The 21,033-nt window shown below is 45.5% G+C and overlaps 2 protein-coding genes across 5 annotated transcripts in view; both read left to right on the forward strand.

The window, feature by feature from the left end:
* Positions 1–7,280, forward strand: part of herc2 (HECT and RLD domain containing E3 ubiquitin protein ligase 2) — a 41,591-nt gene extending 34,311 nt beyond the window's left edge. For 3 of the 4 annotated variants that reach the window (XM_047336618.1, XM_035648310.2, XM_047336619.1), the window contains exons 80-91: positions 592–683; positions 803–942; positions 1,051–1,238; positions 1,359–1,556; positions 1,670–1,753; positions 2,128–2,269; positions 2,375–2,569; positions 2,783–2,895; positions 5,023–5,213; positions 5,313–5,418; positions 5,508–5,720; positions 6,335–7,280. In XM_047336618.1, coding sequence (XP_047192574.1) covers positions 592–683; positions 803–942; positions 1,051–1,238; positions 1,359–1,556; positions 1,670–1,753; positions 2,128–2,269; positions 2,375–2,569; positions 2,783–2,895; positions 5,023–5,213; positions 5,313–5,418; positions 5,508–5,720; positions 6,335–6,607 — 1,935 coding nt within the window. In that variant the 3' untranslated portion in view covers positions 6,608–7,280. The remainder of the gene's footprint in view (positions 1–591; positions 684–802; positions 943–1,050; positions 1,239–1,358; positions 1,557–1,669; positions 1,754–2,127; positions 2,270–2,374; positions 2,570–2,782; positions 2,896–5,022; positions 5,214–5,312; positions 5,419–5,507; positions 5,721–6,334) is intronic. The other variant, XM_047336617.1, reaches the window with a different exon arrangement.
* A 6,421-nt stretch (positions 7,281–13,701) lies between these two features.
* The window catches only part of oca2 (oculocutaneous albinism II), a 39,481-nt gene continuing 32,149 nt past the window's right edge, over positions 13,702–21,033 (forward strand). The window contains exons 1-7 of the mRNA XM_035648816.2: positions 13,702–13,897; positions 15,744–15,995; positions 18,369–18,464; positions 19,141–19,338; positions 19,678–19,735; positions 20,211–20,283; positions 20,831–20,988. Of these exons, the coding sequence (XP_035504709.1) occupies positions 15,754–15,995; positions 18,369–18,464; positions 19,141–19,338; positions 19,678–19,735; positions 20,211–20,283; positions 20,831–20,988 (825 nt within the window). The 5' untranslated portion in view covers positions 13,702–13,897; positions 15,744–15,753. The remainder of the gene's footprint in view (positions 13,898–15,743; positions 15,996–18,368; positions 18,465–19,140; positions 19,339–19,677; positions 19,736–20,210; positions 20,284–20,830; positions 20,989–21,033) is intronic.

Genomic DNA, 21,033 nt, shown 5'->3' on the forward strand with positions numbered 1-21,033 from the left:
AGCTTAGCTTTGCATTACAAGTGAAAGGTGGGGGAAACAGCTAGTCTGGAGCGGACCAAAGAGTAATAACTTTCCTGCCTGCCCCTCTCAAGATGGATAATTACAGCGTCTCCACGGGTCTGTTTGGTCAGTCGACTACATCCAAACTAAGAACAAAAAACAACATGACCATTCCAAAGTAAATTGTTCAAAATAGAGTTGTGCATTAAAATACGACCTTGATTTAATGAGTGGTAACACTAGGTAGTTGTGAGGCCATTTCATTCTTCCACACTGTTTTTATGATTGTCAGACTTTGAAGACCTATTGTCATTACTGAGAATAGCAAGAGTGTTTAACCAGGTTTAATTCATTTTAGGCTTCATGATGTACTTATGCATATAATTTCTTATTATCATTTTCTGTCATGATCATCACAAACACTTAAATTTTCACATTTCAACTCTCAGATTAGTCTCATTCTGTTTTAATGGGACAAGATGGGTTTGATTCTTTTTTTTTTTAGGGATGATCAGATTGCACTGATGTTAAGGGGTCATGTGCATCAAGTGATGAATTAATATTTTTTTATTGTATATTTTCTGTCTTCAGATTGACTCTCTCACTGGCCTCGGTGTGGTCAAAGTGGAGTGTGGCTCTCAGTTTTCTGTGGCTCTTACCAAGTCGGGGGCCGTTTACACCTGGTATGTACAGGATGACACATGAATCTGTCATGGCCTTTTAAAAAAAAAATCACAAATGTCACACAGGAGATTGGACTCAATTGTGTGTGTGTGTGTGTGTGTGTGTGTGTCATTCCAAGGGGGAAAGGAGACTATCATCGACTGGGCCACGGCTCTGACGACCATGTTCGCCGGCCCAGACAGGTCCAGGGGCTCCAAGGGAAGAAGGTCATCGCCATAGCCACGGGGTCACTGCACTGTGTGTGCTGCACAGAGGATGGTAGGAAGTGTTGATTATTGTTGTTAATCACCTCTTCGTCATGTTCTATCAATGAGGCCAACCAGTTCCGCTCAGTTGGGTTGAGCTGTGCTGTTGTGTTTGGCACAGGAGAAGTGTATACATGGGGGGACAACGACGAGGGCCAACTTGGAGACGGAACCACCAATGCCATCCAGAGGCCACGGCTGGTGGCTGCGCTGCAGGGCAAGAAAATCAACAGGGTGGCCTGCGGTTCTGCCCACACGCTCGCCTGGTCCACAAGCAAACCCACTAATGCTGGGAAACTGCCTGCGCAGGTAACTACACCGTGAACTTGACCTTTGCACAGAAATCACAGCTTCCAGGAGATGGCAGTAAAGCTTTGCAGACTTTTCAAATGTCTGTCAGTCTCTGACTGTCTCTGTGCTTCGTTAAAGGTTCCCATGGAATACAACCACCTCCAAGAGATCCCTATCATGGCACTGAGGAACCGGCTTCTCCTCCTGCATCACATTTCCGAGCTGTTCTGCCCGTGTATACCCATGTTTGACCTGGAGGGTCGACTTGGGCAGACAGGACAAGGACCCTGTGTGGGCTTTGACACGCTCAGGGGCATCCTCATCTCCCAGGGCAAGGTGGGGGTCCTGGAAATTCAGACAGCCAAAATAAATGTCATAAATTTGATAACGACTGAAATATATATATTATTTATCTGGTGGGATTTTTCTTTTTTTTTGTCTATGAACAGGAAGCAGCTTTCAGGAAGGTAGTGCAAGCCACCATGGTGAGGGACAGACAGCACGGACCTGTGGTGGAGCTCAACAGAATACAAGTACTGTACATTTGCCTTTTCATAATCTGTCTCACAGTGAAGTCTAACTTTCTTATCGTTCTGTCTCCTCCGCCTCCTCCCCCTCACGCTCACTGTGAGGCTGCTCCATGTTCCAGACAGGCATTACATGAGCTCTCTTTCATAAGGCGATTTTCCTTTGAGCGAGATCTGTGCTCGTGCTCTGTGGGGCTTTACTCCACATAGTCTTGGATCGAGTCTGCCTACCCTCCCTCTGGTCGAAGCCACGGTGCAACAAGCTGTCATATCCAGGATTTCATGCCCATCAGTACTCTATCCAGCAGGAAGTTATTAAACACATAACAGAAACAAATCTAATTCTCATCTTTCTTCTGTTTTTCCCCCTCCACTTGCAGGTAAAGCGTTCCCGTAGCAAAGGGGGTCTGGCAGGTCCCGACGGAACAAAGTCTGTGTTTGGTCAGATGTGTGCCAAAATGAGTTCGTTCAGCCCCGACAGCCTGCTGCTGCCTCATCGTGTCTGGAAGGTCAAATTTGTGGGTAGGTATCCACGTTCGCCAAATATCTCTGGAATGGCGTTTTCTTTTAAAATGATGCAAAAATCAACCAAACAAGAAATTACACTTTTTTCTTTTTTTTTCTCAGGTGAGTCCGTGGACGATTGCGGCGGCGGCTACAGCGAGTCCATCGCAGAAATGTGCGAGGAGCTGCAGAATGCCCTGACGCCGCTGCTCATCGTCACTCCCAACGGCCGCGACGAGTCCGGTGCCAACAGGGATTGTTTCCTGCTCAACCCCGCCGCTAAATCCCCTCTGCTCATGAGCATGTTCCGCTTCCTAGGTATAATCCAGTCAATCTCCCCAGTCAGGTCTCCTCAGATGTTATGTTCTAGATAAACAAAAACTAGAAAATATGTTGTTGTTTTTATTTTAAAACTCACAAAAGCTTCTTGTACATTTTCATTGATAAAATGCCCGGTCTGAATTGTGGTACATGCTTCATTTAATCTAGATATTTCTGTGGGTAATGTGCTGTGCCTTGTTGTGTCTGCAGGAGTGCTCCTGGGTATTGCAATCCGGACCGGAAGCCCCCTCAGTCTGAATCTGGCGGAGCCCGTTTGGAAACAGTTGGCAGGCATGAACCTGACCATTGCTGACCTCAGTGAGGTACGAATTCAGCCCTGCTCCTCAGTGTGTGTGTGTGTGTGTGTGTGTGTGTGTGTGTGTGTGTGTGTGTGTGTGTGTGTGTGTGTGTGTGTGTGTGTGTGTGTGTGTGTGTGTGTGTGTGTGTGTGTGTGTGTGTGTGTGTGTGTGTGTGTGTGTGTGTGTGTGTGTGTGTGTGTGTGTGTGTGTGTGTGTGTGTGTGCGGATGAGGATCGATCACTTGGAAGCATAATTTAACATTTCAAACTGTGGAGCTCATGCAAAAACCGACTCTTACAAAGATATTTTCCCACTGAATGTTTACAAGAATTCATATTATCTTCCGGCACATTCACACCGATTATTTTTGTCAGCTCTGGTGCCAGTGCGTCGATGAGTTTGTACACTTGGAGCATTTTCACCTTCATTCGGTTCCTTTTGACACAGAGAAAAATCCAGCAAAACATGTGAGAGCACAAAAAGGTCATAACCATGACCATCGTTACCATGGTGATTATCTGGGCTATATACCAGGCAAAACTTGACCCTGCAGAATGCTGAATGAACTTAGAGGAAAATGTCTGGGAAATACTTCTAATACCGCCCTTAGTGTCAGACTTTTAGAAAACCCACTTGAATAAAACTTCTGTTCCATTGAATTCTAACTGGGACGTGAAGCGCCAGTGTGAAATTCTTTTTACTCTTTGGTGAAATTGTTGTGAATGACAATGTCATGCACATGTGGCATCTATCAGATTGCTTAATCATACTTCAAAAACTCATATGAAACAGTGTGTTTTAGGATATGAATACAAAAAAAATCTTTTTGGCTGAGACTCATTGTTTAATGATGAGCAGCTTACTGTCATACATAATTTCTACATACTGTACCCATTACCTCCACAGAAACTCTGATTGTCTCCCCAGCTTCACAGAGGAAAGCCCCTCTTTATGTCAGATATTGTATAAAATTTCAAGCCCTTACAAGCTGCATTAGGACCTACACATTCCTCTGCAGATTAAACCATAAGCCCATTATCTCCCTGCTCTCTAAGTGGTACAGAATACTACAGCGTGGAACATGTCTGGAAACTTGCACTGTACCTGGCCTTCAAAGACGCAGGCAAATATATAATCTGCCTTCGTCATTACCCACAAACTGCCCTCACGCTGTGATCATGAGCTCTCAAATCGTCTTTCAGAAAATGTGGGGGTGGCGGGGGCACAAATAATAAGAATGAGGGGCCACAAAGCTTCTCTTGTCTTGTGGTTTTGCCCTAAAGATATCAGAAAGGTTGGATGGGAGCACAAGACTGTAGCAAGAGTGTAATCGTGAGGAGCTCACAGGAGCTGTGTTGTGGGCATGAGTGTGCTCTCCTGCACACACACACACACACACACACACACACACGCACACGCACACGCACACGCACACACACACACACGCATAGAGCTGAATCTATCATACATTATCAGCTCAATGATACAAAAAATATTTGTCAAAACGGACTTGAATCCAAAGATTTTAGAAAAATAACCATCCTTCTCACTCTCTCTAGTCTGGTGAATAATTTTCCCACGGTTCGTGATAAACGTCGCCATGGCGACACACTCTCTGTACCTGCCACTTCCACTACTGTATCTACAGAGCCGCAGTTCACATGACTGTGACAGGCGGAAGGATAAGTGGTTCCTATTGAAATTATTTTGAATATCCTGGTGGAATGTAGTTTCTTTGTTCTGTTGTTTCCCCTGTTGATGATAAAATAGACATTTACCTCAAATATAAAAAAGTTTAAAAATAAACGTTTTAGTATGAGAATCAGTACCCTTGGAATTGGAAGTATCAATATTTCAATATCAATCTGCTATTATGTTGCACTTTCTTCACAGAAAGTCACGGTTTCTGCAGACAGTCAGAATGTAATTGCTTTTAGCAATGAAAAGTGCTCTATAAATGAAATTTATTATTATTAATGTTAACAGTTGGATAAAAAAAATATTTATTTACATAATTATATATACACGTCATATTATATAAAAAAACTTTTTATATAATTAAATGTACTTAATAAACATCTAGCTATTTGTACCCAAATATGGTCTGAAAAATTTGCAATGGGAAATGTTGTTGGAACTCTGAATTGATAGGTCGATAAGGATTTCATTCCCGGCCTGATGTTCATCCGGGACAACGAGGCCACGGCCGAGGAGTTCGAGGCCATGACCCTGCCCTTTACCGTGCCCAACGCCAGCGGCCAGGATATCCAGCTCAGCTCCAAGTACTCCCACATCACCCTGGAGAACCGCGCAGAATACGTGCGCCTGGCAATTAACTACAGGTGAAAGAAAAAAAATTCAGAAAAAGAATGAAGAAAAGGTACATTCTCTACTGTTCGTGTGAGGGTTAAACCTCCTGCCTCTTTTTCTTGTCTTTGCAGGCTCCACGAGTTCGACGAGCAGGTGTCTGCAGTGCGTGAGGGCATGGCCCGAGTGGTTCCTGTTCCCCTGCTGTCTCTTTTCACTGGTTATGAGCTGGAAACTATGGTGAGTGAGGGCAGTTGCACTTTGTGTAAAGTTGTGTGTTCTCACTCCAGGGGCTGATTGTTCTTGTTCTCTTTCTTGTTCCCCCTCAGGTGTGTGGGAGCCCAGACATCCCTCTCCACCTGCTGAAGTCAGTGGCCACCTACAAGGGGGTGGAGCCGACGTCGTCGCTCATCCAGTGGTTCTGGGAAGTGATGGAGTCCTTCTCCAACACGGAGAGGTCACTCTTCCTCAGATTCGTCTGGGGACGCACGCGTCTGCCTCGCACCATCGCCGACTTCCGTGGGCGCGACTTTGTTGTGCAGGTTAGGCGGAGGGGGGAAAAACACAACAACTTCAAGTACCAGTTTGACATTTTCAGAAATGTGCTTGTTTGCCTTCTTTGAATGGAAAGACACAGGGCACCTACACAGTGTGTTCTTTAGAGTTAGGTGTGTAAGTTTGTGACTAACAGACAAGTCACGCACATGTGGGGGGAATGTCTGCAATTGAGAATAATTTACTTCTGCTTGTCTTTTTTGGGGGGCCTTTTTGTGTTTATTTGATTTGAGTCCCAGTGAAGGAGAGACAGGAAACAGTTGGGAGTGTAGGGAATGACACGCAAGAGTTGATTTCGGGGACCTGCTGCTCACAGCGAATGCGCCCCATTCATTCAGCCATTGTGTCTTCCACATGTTACTGATCACCTGTGAAAAACATGAAAATCAAGACTATTTTTGACATCTTGTCTTTATGAAAGCTTACTAACCCACTGCTGACTGTAGCTTCATATTTACTGTACACACGAGAGCTGTATCGATGTTTGTGACAGAGAATGATTGTATTGACTGTTGCTTTAAATTTGAAGTTGTTTGTTGTCTAGTCACTGGACACTAATATGAACCTACAGTAAATCTTATTACCTCTTTGCCGTCTCTAGGTCCTGGATAAGTACAACCCTCCCGACCACTTCCTGCCAGAGTCCTACACGTGCTTCTTCCTGCTCAAGCTGCCCAGGTACTCGTGCAAACAGGTCCTGGAGGAGAAGCTGAAATACGCGATCCACTTCTGCAAGTCCATCGACACGGACGACTACGCCCGCATCGCCCTCTCCGGGGAGCCCGCCGCTGACGACAGCAGCGAGGACTCTGACAACGAGGACGCCGACTCCTTCGCCTCCGACTCCACCCAGGACTACCTAACAGGACACTGAACTCTGACCTTTACAGAAGGGCGAGTGGAGGAGGAGCTGCGACACAGAGACTGCGTTGATCTCAGTTATTAATACACACATTCATGTAGGCATTTTACTTAGACACAAACATCTGTTGGAGGAGAAAATGTGCAATGAGCTTTAAAAGCACTATAAGCTAAGATAGGAACAAACACGGGTTTGCTCTGATTTAGTTTCTTTTAAATAATTTGGGGGTGAACGACTGCACATGTGATTGTTGTTACATGAAAATGATGTATATTATTACAGTTACACAGTAAAGAAAAAAAGGCTCCAGCCTGCCACTGTGGTATATTTCTCCCTCTGGTTTGTGTGAATTACCTTGTCCCCAGTTTGTATATAGAAATTAATGTACGATTAAAAATGGTAGTATTTCTTTTTGTTTCATGGTAAAAGCCATGTTTCTTTGTTAAAAAAAAAAAAGAAAAACAACTTTTCTCACGTTTCTCACTCGGCTCACGTCAGTTGGAGCCCACCGAAGGGTCATTTTAAGATTCCTGTATTTACCCCCCCCCCCCCCCATCATGTTTGTGCACTGTCTCCTGAAAGAATGTATATGATTTGATTGTGCCATGTATCCACAGAAGGTCTCATTCCTGCGTATTAAATGTTAATAAATTTCTGTTGATAAATATGAAGGAAAAAAAGACGACAACCTTTGTGATGGTTTTGTTGAAATAATGATATATTTAGTGCGTGCGTATTTAATTTAATATTTTATGTATGCCAGCTAAACACACAGCAAGATCTAAAATAACAGAAATTGACAAGGAGTGTATGTAATAATTTCAAAATGACAAATCTTAAAAACTGGATCATAGAAATTGTAGACTGGATTAAGGCTATTGTGTAAATTGCACCTGGGTATGGGTAAAAGGCTGAGCTCACTGAACTAGATTTGTTCTGGGGGAAGGGGGGTCTGAAAAAATAATTAATTAATGTATATTTTTTCTTTATTTCTCCAAGAATCCCTTGTATTGTGGGATGGACAACGGTGGCGTGTTACCTTGATACTGCACATCGCTGTTAACCCTGTGGCTTTGCAGAATTAAAGAAATCTCCCATAATCACCCCTGCAACGTGCTGCTGTCAGCGGTGCACAAGTGTCTGGAGCGACTGCTGAAGAAAGAAAGAAAAAAGAAAAGGTGATGAGAATCAAGGGGTCTTGAGACCTTCACTCACTCGTGCTCAGACTCCACTACACATTCCTCATCTCTGACTGTAGTAAATGCCCTCGTGTGTGTGTGCGTGCGTGCCGTCTACGTCCACTCCACCCTGTAAATTCACACATGGTTCTGTGTAGTTCAAAGGCATGACAATATGAAGAAGATGAAAAAAAACCACCTGCTTTATGAAGGATTGATTTGGCTTAAAAATCATTAGCATTCTTTGTCGACTTAGTGCTTTTCCAGTAATAACCACAAAGAACATTATGCTGGTGGGAGTCAGGTGCTTTTCAACACGGTCCAGAGACAGGGAGGGGAGGGGGTAAAGTAACTAGCCTTATGAAACTTGTTATGTGTATCTTGAGGCTCTTACAGAGCTGTAAAGCTGGGAAAAGATTGTGGTCTGTTATAGCTCATAAAAAGACACGTGCGTCATCCCTCTGCTCTGGCATGTTTGTATATTCTTTAACTAATCTCAAATCCTTTCTAAAATAGGTTGAACTTTAACTCTTACTGCCTAAGAGGATTGTGTAGGCGCTGCCTGCAAGGTAGTCCAGAATGAGTGGGAGCCAATGGAGATGTGGCCCCAAAACATAAAAAAATAAACAAATCTACCTTTTTTTAAATTTATGTTTTAGAAACAGCATATATACTTCCATTAGATTAGATTTGCACCTTTTCCATCACCTCTTTGTCTTTACAAGCCTCTAAACGGCATTCGACATTTTGTCCTGAGGCCGTGGTTTTAAGCTACTACATCTCCATTTGGCTGTTCCATATGAGGATCCTCCTGGTTCTTCCTTTCAGATGCTCATTCCAACCCGTTTCCCTTTTCTTCAGATTCAGAGCGCCAGCGTCCTGGCTGGGCCAATCAGTCGTGAACCCTTAACTAACCAATCGGCATGCAGTAGCAGAATGCTCCCGTGATATAGACCAAATCGCCCTGCCTGTGAGAACCCCCCCCCCCCCCCCCAAAAAGTACATTAGTAATTTTGATTTCAATTCTGATATATAATCTACAATATATTTGCAGAAATAATTTTCTAGAAGCAGGTGTAACTAGTAGTCATTTTAATCTTAAACCCTCCAGTACACTGAGGACTCCCTCCTGACTACCCTCCGTCAAATAATCTGTTGTCTGCTTCAGCTTCTTTGTATTCAACCGAGGTAATACCCATTACACAAAGTTGGGATCGTGAGGTGGTTGTACACATTTGGATAATGTGTTGGCGTGTGAGTGCGTGTACACGTATAAATTAGATATTCTATTTAAAATGTGGACTTTTATTCAAGGATATCATTCATAAACTATTAACAACCGGTAACAACTCTTCAACAATATTCAAAGTTCCGCTGGAACGCCACAGATCAGAATCTTTCTTAAAACCTGGTAAAAGTGACGATTTTTTTCCTTTTCAATGGACAGATTTCGACCAAGGTGACGTTAACCTCATCCCGGCAATATAATGTTAGACAGATTGCCATCAAATGTTGCACCTTCACCAGAAGTTAGTTTTCAAACACTTTGCCGATCCTCTGACTTTTCTCCTGGCACCCCCATCAGGTCAAATAATCTATACGTCTCAACACCTCAAAACTTCCATCAGACTTATAGGTGTTCTTTGTTTTATTGTAACGTGCTCGTCTAAGATGTATGTTAGCGGTGCCATTGTGAGATAGCATGCTGACGTTGGTATTCAGCCCAGAGCACTGTTGTGGCTGAGCAATCACACAAGGATCACTCAGGCTTTCCAGGAATTAATACTGGTTACACATGGTTCACCAGTCCTCAAGACTCTGGCCACAGTTATGCATACTTTGATCCTTCACATGACTGATCCATCCAGTCCCAGTCCGACAGTCACCCCAACCCACTGGTGCCTAACAGGTAAACCTGCATGGGCCTTCTGGTTTTGCACAGATGTCAGTTGTTACAAATACAGTAAAGTTCCTGACGATGGATCCACATCCTGTGCTTTACACGGACCATTTCATCACTCATCTCTCTCAAAGCACAGGCGGGCCCTCTCAGTCCTCAGCCAGTAGTTACACCACTAATTTACAGTGCAGATGAAACTGGATTCAACATGAATAGAGAGCTGAGTGAAAGGCCTTTTTTTTTTTTTTTTTAAAGTTGCTTAACCTGGATCATCATGCGTTTGTCCACGTCCCACATGCAGTCACATGCTGCTGCAGACCCACGGAGCTGCCTTCCCTCGCTGCCTGCCTGTCTCTCTCTCTCTGTCTCTCTCTCTCTCTGTCTGTCTGTCTGTCTGTCTGTCTGTCCGTCTGCTTCCTCGGCTAGACCATCCTGAGCCGAGGCAGCGTCCGCTCGAGCCGCGTGATCTGAACGCAGTGGCCCGAGACTCCTCTTCAGACAAGTTTAACAGCTTTACTTGACCTTTTGTTTAATTCTGCTTTCACATCCTCAGACTAACAATGACAACCTCAGGGCCTGCTGCTTACTGAACGAAATATATTAGAGCGCTTTATCCAGTCATTTGTAATAGCTCTACTACTGCGGTAAAGGGCAGAGGGAAGGCTCACACTAAAAATGACAGTATTTCAGTACATTTTGTGTACATTTATGCATCTGTATGATCCATGTATGTACGCATTGATATATCAAACTTGTAGAACCTACTTATTCAAATCCGCATGATGTGCATTTAATGTTATGTTAATGTTAAATCTGATCCCTTCTACATGAACTTTAACCTTTTTTTTTTAACGTCCATCCCTGAACCCACTTAACATCCCGTTAGGACACCTTTAGATTCTTTATGGGATCACCGTCCTGAGAGGTCTCTGGGGCCGAGACAGGCTGAGACACTGATCATGTGACTGCAGCCTCCCCAGCCAGTTTTGGATTCCAGCCAGTGAACTCTGAAACTATCATTCTGGAGTCGATCAAGCATGTAGGATACGGGAAGAACCCAGATCTAGATCGACGGGAGGGCCCCCAGCCACAAAACCCACAGGACCTAAAAAATCCATGTGCAAACACCACAGGACCCCCCCCCCCCCCCCCTCAAAAGGTCCTGTGTTAATGCCTCTAAAGGTCAGAGCTGTCTTGGTGGCAAGGTCGAGGCTGAGCGGTTTATGATGGAGGTGAGGTTAAAAAACCCAGCTGTACCTGAAATCACCTCAGCCGTATGTGCACCGCACAGCCTGTCGTCCTGCTGAACACACCCGGGAAGCTGTGCGTCCCACCGGTTTGGCCTACGAAGCCCTTTCGGATACAGACCACTGTGACCAGAGCAAAGACTGGGAGTAAGAGAATGGCCGTCCTACCCTTTTCTGTTACTATATTTGTTTCACATTTGATGGATATGACTGTTTCGTGGCTTGTTTTATACCCGTTTAACAGGTTTGTATTACATTACATCCCCTGTGTGTTTAATGGAGATGCCAAGTTTGGCGGATGCATAAATGAAGTTATTGGAAATAATCCAGTGTTATCTATACCACTTGGGTCCAATCCCATCTGACATGTGCGCTGGACAGAGCTCCAAAGTATCGCAGGGCCAACATACAGAGTCTCCAGTTAACCTAACCCTAATCTTCATGTCTTTGCAGGAGGAAGCCGGAGAACCCGGAGACAGCCCCCACATACGTGAGGAGAACATGCAAACTGCACACAGAAAACGGCCAAGTTATGTGCTGAAAGAAGCTAAATTGTTGTGTAGGACTGAAGAAGGGTGCAGCTGATGATTCTCTTTTTATGGGTCTGGGTCTTCAGAGCTGTCGTCGTGGTTTGTGCTGGGTGACCCAGGGTGGCAAGGACGTCGCTCTGGAAACAGTAAATGGTCTCGCAGGACGAATGGCACAAGTCTTGAGGACGATCGGAAAAAAAGGAGTTGCGCTGTGCAGAGAAACTCCTCCACGGCTGCAAAGAGCGAGAGCTGAACTTCGGCTGCGGAGAAGCTCCCCGCATCACCGGGGGAGACGCAAAAGTGTCCGAGGACGACTCATGACGTTGTGGGAATGAACAGTCAGTGTTTGAAAGTGACGATATTCAGCGGTGAGGAGCCCACTCAATGAAACGGCCCGTCCCCAAGGCTCACGCTCCCCTCTGTTCTTTTCCACATGTGACGGCTCCGCTCGTCCTGCTGCATCTCCCGTCGGCCCACAAGACCAGTGTGCTGTCAGCCCCCCTGGACATCTTCCTCTGTGCAGCTTTCATCTTCTGGTGTCACAGGCAGCAGCGAGTCCGGACCAGGTGACTGGAGCCGCTCAATGGGAAACATTGTCTGCTGCGGATTCTGAGAATAACAGAGGCAAGCGCCGCTCTCCCCCTCAGCTGCAGAGATCACTTTGGGAAAGAGCGTTAATAGGAAAATATATTTTTTGTTCACCGGACAGATCATTTTCATGGGGGGGGGGGGCTTAGTGGTGGGAGTTTCTAATGACCTAAGTCCTGTTAGTCGGGCTCACTGGCTTTTGGCCCATGGATGGCGGAATGTTAAAGTCCTAATCTGCTCTGTGGTGGGGGGTTTTTTGGTCAGATGAATTGAATTCAAGATACACTTCCTGATTTTTGTTGTGGCACCCAACAGCACAACCCCCAAATTCTTGAATTGTATTTTATTTATTTATATTTTTCTTCAATGTAACAGTGAACAGTTGTGTATGGCTCAATTTTCCGAAAAGAAAAAGGCGTGCTGACGCATAAACAGAAGAAAATCATTGTCAGGAAAACTCTCGTATAAATGCTTTTCGGCCTTTTGTGTAATCATTAACTTTCTATGCATATTACGTATCATTCGAGGCCTTTCATCACATGGGACCGTCACTCCTGGGACCAGACAGTTCATTTTTTTGGGGCCGTCAGTTAGGCAGTTTTCACAAAGTTTTTTTTTTAACGTTCTCTCTGAGCTTCTGATCTCATTACTAAGTCTGGCTTTAACTGCCCACCAAATCCCCCGGCCCACAGACACACTGACGCATCCCCCACTTCGACTTTGCACTAAATCATTTCGAGGTGTGTTTTTTTTTTTTTTTTTTACACCCATTTAAAAAAAATGGCAAAATGAATGCACCAGCAGCTATAGTAAAAAAATTTAAAAAATCACGTACGCATTCGTGTGGACTGAAAACTCCAGAGATATTAATAGTTCCTCGGAAAAAAAAGAAGGAAAAAATGTTTTCTAACCCCCATGTGTTGTGGATGTGTTTACCTGGTGAGATGGATAAATGACAACCACCCAGAGAAAAGATACGAACACCAATGACCACAGCTTAATAGTGCTTTCTTCTTCTTCTTTTCTTTTTTTGAACGCAGCCTAGTGGGTCAAGTTTTCGTTGAGGTCTCTCTGTGTCTGACCTGCCTGACCTTTTAACACCTTAAATCTGTTGAAGTTGACTCACCCTTTTATAGTGAGTTAGGCTCAGTGGTGTATATCTGACAGGGTTCAGGAAACACATCAACGTCAATGTCAAAATCGCAAAAAAACCCAACACAATGTCATTGAAAAGAATATTCCTGAAATGTTATATATTTAAATGATAAAGTTATGTATAGCAAATATAACTACGTTACAAGTAATCACTATTTCCGTCTTTGCAGGGTCACAAATGCTGTAAGAAGCAGGTGACGACATCTTTAACACATCAGCCTCTGGTTTCAAATGCTGCGGAGGATGATGAAGGGAGTTTGGTTGTGAAAAAAAAAAAAAAAAGAGTGCGAGAGAGCGAGTGACTGAATGAATGGGAACGCTTTTTCTGTTAAGCTGCTTGTTGTGGAGAGTTGTGCCACTCCCTCCCGGTGCCTCACCCCCACCTCTTGAGCTCCTCCAGAACCCCGAGCGCTCAGGACCATCTCCCTCCTTGGCTGGGACGCGCGGGAGAGGAGAAGGGAAACACCTCAGCCTCTCTGGACTTCAGCCACATCACTGTGCAGAAGAAACCTAGACGACAGAGAGAGAGTGTGAGAGAAAACAGCCCCGGCATCTGTGGCACGCGTCAGGGATTTTTTTCCCCCCCTCCCATAGTGATGCTCATTATTTAACATCACAAACGTTATCATTTTGTCCTGGCTTCTTCATCATCCTCATCATCATCATCATCATCATCATCGTGATATAGAACAGCTATCGTCAAGGTGAGTCTGCTGACTTTCATTTGTCTCATGTGTTTCACACACAAGAAAAAACAAAGTTTTCATTTTATTTCTAAGTTAACACCTGACGTTTGCCCCAGTTCCCTCTGCACTCTGTGTGGGGCGGGTTTACAGTAGAACGCTCTGTTACACAATTGAGCGTGTGCCCGAACCCTAAGCCCTAACCCATACAGTACGCGAGTAGCTTTGTAAAACTCCGCTTAATTCCACTGGTATGCCAATGGATATCTGTTGAATGCATGAGAAACTGTATCTCGATATCACTAATAATGTCTGAGAGGCTGAAAATTGAAAGACTGGAAAGACAAATGGCCAAAGACCTGCCACAGATAATCCTCCTTTTACAGACGTGCAGTCGTAAAAGACTGAGATTCCGGTCGTTGATCTTAACGCATTTGTCGAGAGACCTTTTCGAATTGCTGTCAACGGAGGGTGGAGAAATTAAGAAAGCAGTTGGTGTTTGTCGTCAAGAGCATCCCGCGGGCAGGACGTCCTATTAAAAGGACCATTCTTCCCTGGAACGAAGCCAATCGCAGAGCATTTGACAAGGATGTTATGTGAGGCATAACCAAACGGAGTGACACCAGTCAGCCCTCTGATGTTATCTCCCATGCTTAGAGAGGCCCACATGGATGTCAGAATTAACTGCGCATCGTTGGACAATGTTGTTTCTGTCTCTACCAGTACGAATGTGTAACCGCGATGGGAGAGGTGTGCCTTTGCCCCGCAAATTGTCTGAAGGATAAGTTTCTTGACAGCACTGTACTGCGACCTGCTCAAAGACTCATTCTTGCGGAGAGCTCCCATGTCGCACGTGAGTTCCTGTTGCCTTTCATGCGAGCAATAATCCCATTGGATTCACGCATTCCTTTGTGCGGACGTGGACCACGTGTTCAAGGTGGCTGACCTCGTCCCCTGACCTCCTGCCGTGCTATGCATGCGCCGACAATCACCCGGCTTTCATAACAGCCTGTCGACTCCCCTCTGTATGACGTTGGCACGACAAGGGTTTTGATTCACACGTACAGTATATGGTTCGTATGGCAACTGACGAGAGCAGTTAAGACTCTATGGTGCGGGCCGGATCGGAACTTAAGAAATGGTCGGCCTACAGCGTACAGCAGAGGGGAATGTTAGCGCTGCAAAAGCGGTCGACTTCTTCCCAATAACTCATCCCAAGGTTTGTGTTGAGGCTCGTAAAACTTGCACGGCTGAAACACTGTTGACGTGAAACTGATAAAAAAAAAAGCCACACAAAAAAACCAACATCATCTGTGGTGTAGGTAAAGCAGATAACTTTTTTTTTTTAATGAGCTGAGTTAAAAAAGGGGAAAGAGGTCACTGCTTTTACTCCAAAGCTGCTACAGTCAATCCTCTGGACTCTGTTGAGTCTGTGGCCCGTTGTCACGGTGTTAGCAGCATCAGCAGCAGGAAGCTGTTCTCACTTGTGTGCGCTTCCTGCTCTACGTCAATAGACACAGTGAGCAAAAAAAAGCCCAGTGAACATATCAAGAAGCTAAAGAGTCAGATGCAGTGTGTCCCCCGGGAGTGTGTGGAGACCAAAACGGAGATAAAAGACGAGTAAATGTTGGATTTCCTTTCTCTTGGCTGGATGGAAAACACGACGACACATGAATGATGACGACGACGTTGCTCCATATCTGGAGGTGTAATTAACTTACTAACATGTGAGCCACTGTCAACTTAACAGGTGATAATATGTCAATATAAAGTTTGTTTTCACTGCCCTCAAGTGGTTCAAAAAGAAAAAAAAGACTATAATTCCGATATCTACTGTAACAAAGCTCTCCTCCTTTGTGCCCTCCAGCGGTCCCACCATGTATCTGGAGAACAAAAGCAACCTGGAGATGGAGATGTCCCAGGCAGCGGCCCAGGGCCATCAGGGCAGGGGCAGCCTGAGGTCACCGGAGGCCGTGGCGGGGAACTTTGGGGAGCTCCGCCTGCTGCAGGACATTTCCGAGAGGATCGAGACGCAGAAGCTGCAGCAGTCTGCGGCGCTGCCCTCGGGCCAGTGCGTCATCCACACAGAGGGCTTTGTCCCAGTTCGACAAGAGGATGGGTATGACTGTGTGATGCACTCCTGCTCTCTCGCGAACCGGTTCACCGGTCTCTGTGTTAGTTGTGTTTTTTGATTGGAGGGAGAGACGCTTAAGGGGAGTGTTAACTCATGGAACCGGGTGTCAGTCACGAGAACAGCCAAGTGGCATCTGGCCAGAATCTGGCGAACAACTAAATAAACAAAGGTTTTAAAGGTCATCACGGTGTGGGCAGACTATTTAAGAATATGGCTGGCAATATTTTACTTTATTTTTATTTTTATGTGAAACAAATCCCAGATCCATCAATATTTTTTAAATGGCCCACCCAGTGCGTGGCCCTCCGCCCCCAAGCCACGTCGTTCTTACTGAGAAGTAAAGAAAAGCGTTTTGTTTTCTTTTTAAGCATGGGACTATTTCTTTAGCTGTGATTTGTGACACCAGCGAGTTTTTAGGGCCACAGGTCAGTCTTTGTGGGATTGCCTTGAAACAAATCACAGTCCCCCTGGCAATGGAGGAACGTGATGGAACGCAGCAGTGTGGCCCGTCGACGTGGAATTCGATTTTTTTTTTCGATGGTCGAACTCTGGCACTGAAGTATTGAGTATAGCGGGTACACAGGTACTATTACTGCAGGCAACATCTGTCCGTACAATTCACTGCGGGACACTGGTCATTGTTGGTTTTGGTCTTGTTTCTCGGGCTCTGTCAACATTGAGAAGAATCTTTGGGGTCCACCAGCTCCCCTGTTTTGTACAGTAGGCTGTAGGCCGATCAAGCTCATGCAGCTTCAGACGAATCCAGGAGCTGAGTCTTTGCTTTCGGTTTTACGTAATTCCGGCTGAGGAGTGTTTCATCGTCTTTGAGATCCCTGTTTTGGACGAATGGTTAGCAACTTTACTGGTCAGGTTCCCCCTTACTGCACTCTCACGTTTGTCGGGCCTGCGTGAAAAACATCTACACGTGCTGAGTTTTTCTCGTGCTGTAGTTTGGGAGATTAGCCCTCGTTCTCTCTCGTCACCGGGCTGACCCGGGGCCAAGGCATGATAACAGTTAGGAGAATCCGACCCACACGTGCAGAAATCACATTACACATGCCGGGTTGGTTAAATCTCCCAGGAAATGTATGGACATATGTGGAAAAACACTGAACATTCATTCACAGAGAGACTTAAGTGTGTGTGGCTGTGGGTGTGTATCCCAGTCACTCGGGGGGCGCTAATCTCAAACCCGTGGCTGTGACGTCATTGGGATTAAAAACTGGGTAATTTCTATGCTTCTATGAACTAAGTCAGAGTTGTCATATAAGTTTTCTGCTGCCACCAAGTGGCCCAAAAAATAATCTGTTGATCGTCACGGCACTGATGCATGAAAAGAAACCTCACATAGCACCTCCCTAAAGACAATATAGCCAAATATACAAATGACCAGACACCACGCTTACAGGACATGAAATAGGAATATTATATACATACATAAATATACAAATCAGTAGAAATGACGAATAATTCCTGGGAATATACTTCCTATTTTCCATCGGCCACTTCTAATCATATCGCGTGTCCTAAAAAGACCCCATGTATAATCCCTTCTCTCGAGGCTCAGGACCTCCCTGCCAAGTCACATCCAGGGGACTGGATCAGCCTCCTGTCAGGGAGAGAAGAGGCGAGAACTCGTTGTGGTTGCGTACGAGTATGTGTCTGTCTGTCTGTCTATCTATCTGTCTGTCTGTCTGTCTGTCTGTCTATCTGTCTGTCTGTCTGTCTGTCTGTCTGTCTGTCTGTCTGTCTGTCTGTCTGTCTGTAACACCTGCCAGTTGAGGGCCTTCTGGATGACTGAGTCATCACGCATATAATAGAGATCTTAACTAAAGTAATAAGATGTCACAAACCTAACCGACACCAATTTCCTCCCAGTGATAGATTTATTACTGTAGCCCCAACGCTGGCTCAGTGGGTTGGTATTCGATTAAATAACTGTTCTAATGAGGGGTTGTTTTTTTTTAATGTTAAAAAAGGAAGAAGAAGAAAAACAGAGGATATTTGTCAATGTGTTCCTCTGTGAGAGACACGCACACTGTCCCACCTGTGTGATGCCGCCGAGGGCCGCAGCCTGCAGGGGCCTCGGGGATACAGTGCACCAGCAGGGCGACTAAAAGGCACTTTAATGATCGAGTCACCAGCTGCTCGCCCGCCTCTCCGCCACCGGGGGGTTACTCGGGGTCTGACTAACTGCTTTAGCCAGTGATTGGCAGCTGAGGCGTGACACCTGAGGGGCTTAACTTTTGGGGTCAGAGCTCACGCAATCTCTATTTTTAAGTTTCGGAAAAGTGTTTTTTCTTTGTTCGCTTTTGGAACTCATCATACTCCATTGTATCTTGCTTTCTTTCTGTCCAGGCACAATTTCAGCGTGGTTAACATTCTCAGAGGAAAAACGAACTCAGCCAACCACACAGAGAGGTCGCCTCTGCTGAGGTTCTCTCAAGATGACAGGTGAGTAATCTCTCACACTTTTGATTAGAAATCCATCATTACATCGATAAGACATTATGGAATAAATAGTCCTAAATAATGGATTCAATTTCAATACATAACCAGTAAGTTGTGTAATAATTATGATCTTTTTGTTGGTCTGCTGTAGCCAACAGGGCCTGAGTATTAAGCCGGAAATCATTTGTAACAATGTATTTATTTCGTAAAGGTTTGTCTCATTCACCAAATGGGCACATTGTTCTTATGATTATTTTTTTCACAATGTCATATTTATATACAGTATACTATCATGAAAACCTTTGGGCTGCATAATCTGGAGTTTGATGTTCACTGAGGCAGTCTTCCGGACAGCTGTTTTTCATTCAGGTTATCTTGTAATGTCTGACTGGATTATACATTTTGTTTTTAATGTTTGGTATTAGTCATAAGTCAGAATGTCGTACTAGCGGTCATTTAATGAAACGACTCAACTTGTAACATCACTGTACAACCCTTCTTACACAGAGTACAATGCATGTAATGAAATTGTGACTAGGTCTCTTCCCTGTGACAGACTCAGTATCGGAATATTTCAAATGTCAGTGTCTTTTTGTTCCTATTGCCATTTCATTTGTCTCTGTCCCTAAAGCTGTAGTGGTCAATGTCCAGACGACCGACCGTGATTATTCTCTTCCAGCACAACCTACATGACCCTGCACAACCCCGGCTTCGTCGGCGGGGACGAGCCCTGGGACAACAGCTCCCTGGACCTGGAGAGGAGGTATCGACTGGGCAGCGAGGTCACCAGCCTGTCACTGTCCCGCTCCAGCTCCTCGGAGAAGAGCGACCCCCTGGAAAACCTCAACATAAACTTCAGACTCACCAGTAGTATGAGGTGAGACACTTGAACTGGCCACACACAGGTGGTTCCTGACCTTTTATTCCTTTCGACCTGTGAACACAAAACCATATCTTCTTGTACAGTGACGGCTTTAAGCACCTGGGGGCCTGTTTCAAGAGCTAACTTGGGGCCCTTTAAAAAAAAAAAAAAAGAAGCTTTGTTTGTTATGTTCACTCTCAGGGGTTTCATTTGATTATCGTATGAGGTGAAACAGTGAAACAAACTACACTGTAGGTTGAAACACTGGTATGCAGTGCACCATCATACCGAACACCGTCCTATTAAAAAAAGATCTGGTTTCGTTTTTACAATTCAGTGCATTTTGTTTTTCAGATGCTGCTTCAAAGTCTCCAAAATCGCCATCATCTTCACCATCGTCGTCCTGTGCAGTGTGAGTGGACGTGTCTACGTCTTTTCAAAAATTCACTCTGCCTCATTTTGTTTATTCCATTACAAAACGGCTCAACATTCCGGGAAATGTGTTCATTCACGTTTGAGACATAGCGCTGACACCGTCTCCTTAGTAACTCATTTTACAAATCACGTGAGAAGTAGAGTCATTTTCTCATTGACTTCTCTTGGCAACCAGTGGAGTCGCCCCCTGCTGGTCATTCGAGATAATACAGGTTTCGGGCACTTTTGCCCGGGCTTCACTACCCGCACTACGTGTATTTTAATATTCAGCATAGGCCATTACAATTGGCGGTTGAGCAAGCCACCTTTTCCACAGTCAATTTTTCTCTCAGTGGAATGAACACATTTCCCGTACACCGCATTCTTTTCTCCCTCATCATGTCTGTACGTCTGGTAAGAGCTTTGTGGACTATACACAATAATACAGCATGTTGAATGTGTTCTGCTTTCAGCTGTTCTTCAGCATGTATCCGGATCGAGACAACCCCTGGAGGATGCTGGCCGTCTCCCCCACGGACAGCTTCTGTATCCTTTCCTACTGCAACGGTATTGTCGATGCGCGTCGGCAGTCCAGGCTATCTCACGTCCAGAAATGAGGAACAAAAGAGAAAGAGGGTTTCAAAAGGCCCCTGCAGGCCTTTGACCAACACAGTCAAGAGGAGAGGGGTGGAACGCGAACGCAGCTGCGTTTTACTTTGAGCGTGCCGCACGCTGAGCTGCTAAGGCAGAGAGAGAGAGAGAGAGAGAGAGAAAACACCTTTGAATCCACAAGGGTCTGATCGAGCTGCAATCAGAAGGAATGCTGCGGGGAGTGGAAGCCATCCTGAAATAGGAAGCGGTGGCAAACAAATGTTCTCTGCTGCTGCGTTGCACTGTGTGCGATCGTCTGTGTGTCGTGTCCAACACAGAATGAGCCCGAGTTTTTATGGTCTGAAACAGTGTCTCTGAGAGGAACACTACGCTGTCCAGGAGACCACTCGATCTCGTCGTGTCCGCTCTCCACGCGGTCCGCTCCTCTTGCGCGCCAACATGGCGGTCGTTTCTTCCCCTTGACCCGCCCGCGCTCCCACAGCAATGAACCTGACGGATTTCCGGGACAACGCCTTGCTGAAGCTGCAGCTGGGGGGGCCTTTCACGCGCGGGGCCGTCGACCTCGCCAGCCAGGAGTACCTCCTGGTCCAGGTGGAGCAGAGCGAGCAGCCGGGACAGCGGCGGAGGAGGACTCAGCAGGTGAGAGCAGCATGTCCGCCCCCAGGGGGCTTTCCCCGCGCCTCT

The sequence above is a fragment of the Scophthalmus maximus genome, chromosome 13 (assembly GCF_022379125.1).
Source record: "Scophthalmus maximus strain ysfricsl-2021 chromosome 13, ASM2237912v1, whole genome shotgun sequence".
NCBI classification, from domain to species: Eukaryota; Metazoa; Chordata; class Actinopteri; order Pleuronectiformes; family Scophthalmidae; genus Scophthalmus; species Scophthalmus maximus.